Below are 457 nucleotides of genomic sequence, written 5' to 3'. Positions count from 1 at the left end.
TCCTCCATCTTCCCTTCTCTCCCTTCCTTCCCCATTCTCCCCTTTTTCTCCCTTCCTCCTACTTCTTATTTCATCCTCCCCCTTCCTTCCCCTTTCTCTCCCTTCCTTCCCCTCCATCCTCATCCTCCCCTTCCTTCTCCTTCCTTCTTCATCCCTCCCCTTCCTCCTCCTTCCTTCTCCTTCCTTCCTCCTCCTCCCCCTTCCCCCCCTTCCTTCTCCTTCCTTCCTCCTCCTCCCCCTTCCTATCTCCCCCTTCCTCGTGCGTTCCAGGGAGGCGAGTGCGGCCACGGCTACGTCGAGCGGAACGTGTCCTGCGTGGGTCCAGGAGGCCAGACGGTCGCCCCGCAGCTGTGCCTCGCGCTGGTCCACGTCGGGGGCCACACCTGGCCTTACCTGGCCCGGGCGCTCGATCTCAATACGAAGGTTGGAATGCGTAAAAGAGATAGTATAAAGACAA

The 457-nt window shown here is 59.5% G+C and overlaps 1 protein-coding gene across 1 annotated transcript in view; it reads left to right on the top strand.

Moving 5' to 3' along the window:
- LOC119594507 (thrombospondin type-1 domain-containing protein 7B-like) overlaps positions 1–457 on the top strand; it is a gene marked incomplete in the record, with an annotated part of 20,475 nt that overhangs the window by 13,530 nt on the left and 6,488 nt on the right. Inside the window, 1 exon segment of the mRNA XM_037943536.1 lies at positions 214–423. Coding sequence (XP_037799464.1) covers positions 214–423 — 210 coding nt within the window.

The sequence above is a fragment of the Penaeus monodon genome, chromosome 34 (assembly GCF_015228065.2).
Source record: "Penaeus monodon isolate SGIC_2016 chromosome 34, NSTDA_Pmon_1, whole genome shotgun sequence".
Classification (NCBI taxonomy): Eukaryota; Metazoa; Arthropoda; class Malacostraca; order Decapoda; family Penaeidae; genus Penaeus; species Penaeus monodon.
This window is presented reverse-complemented; position numbering and strand designations above follow the sequence as displayed.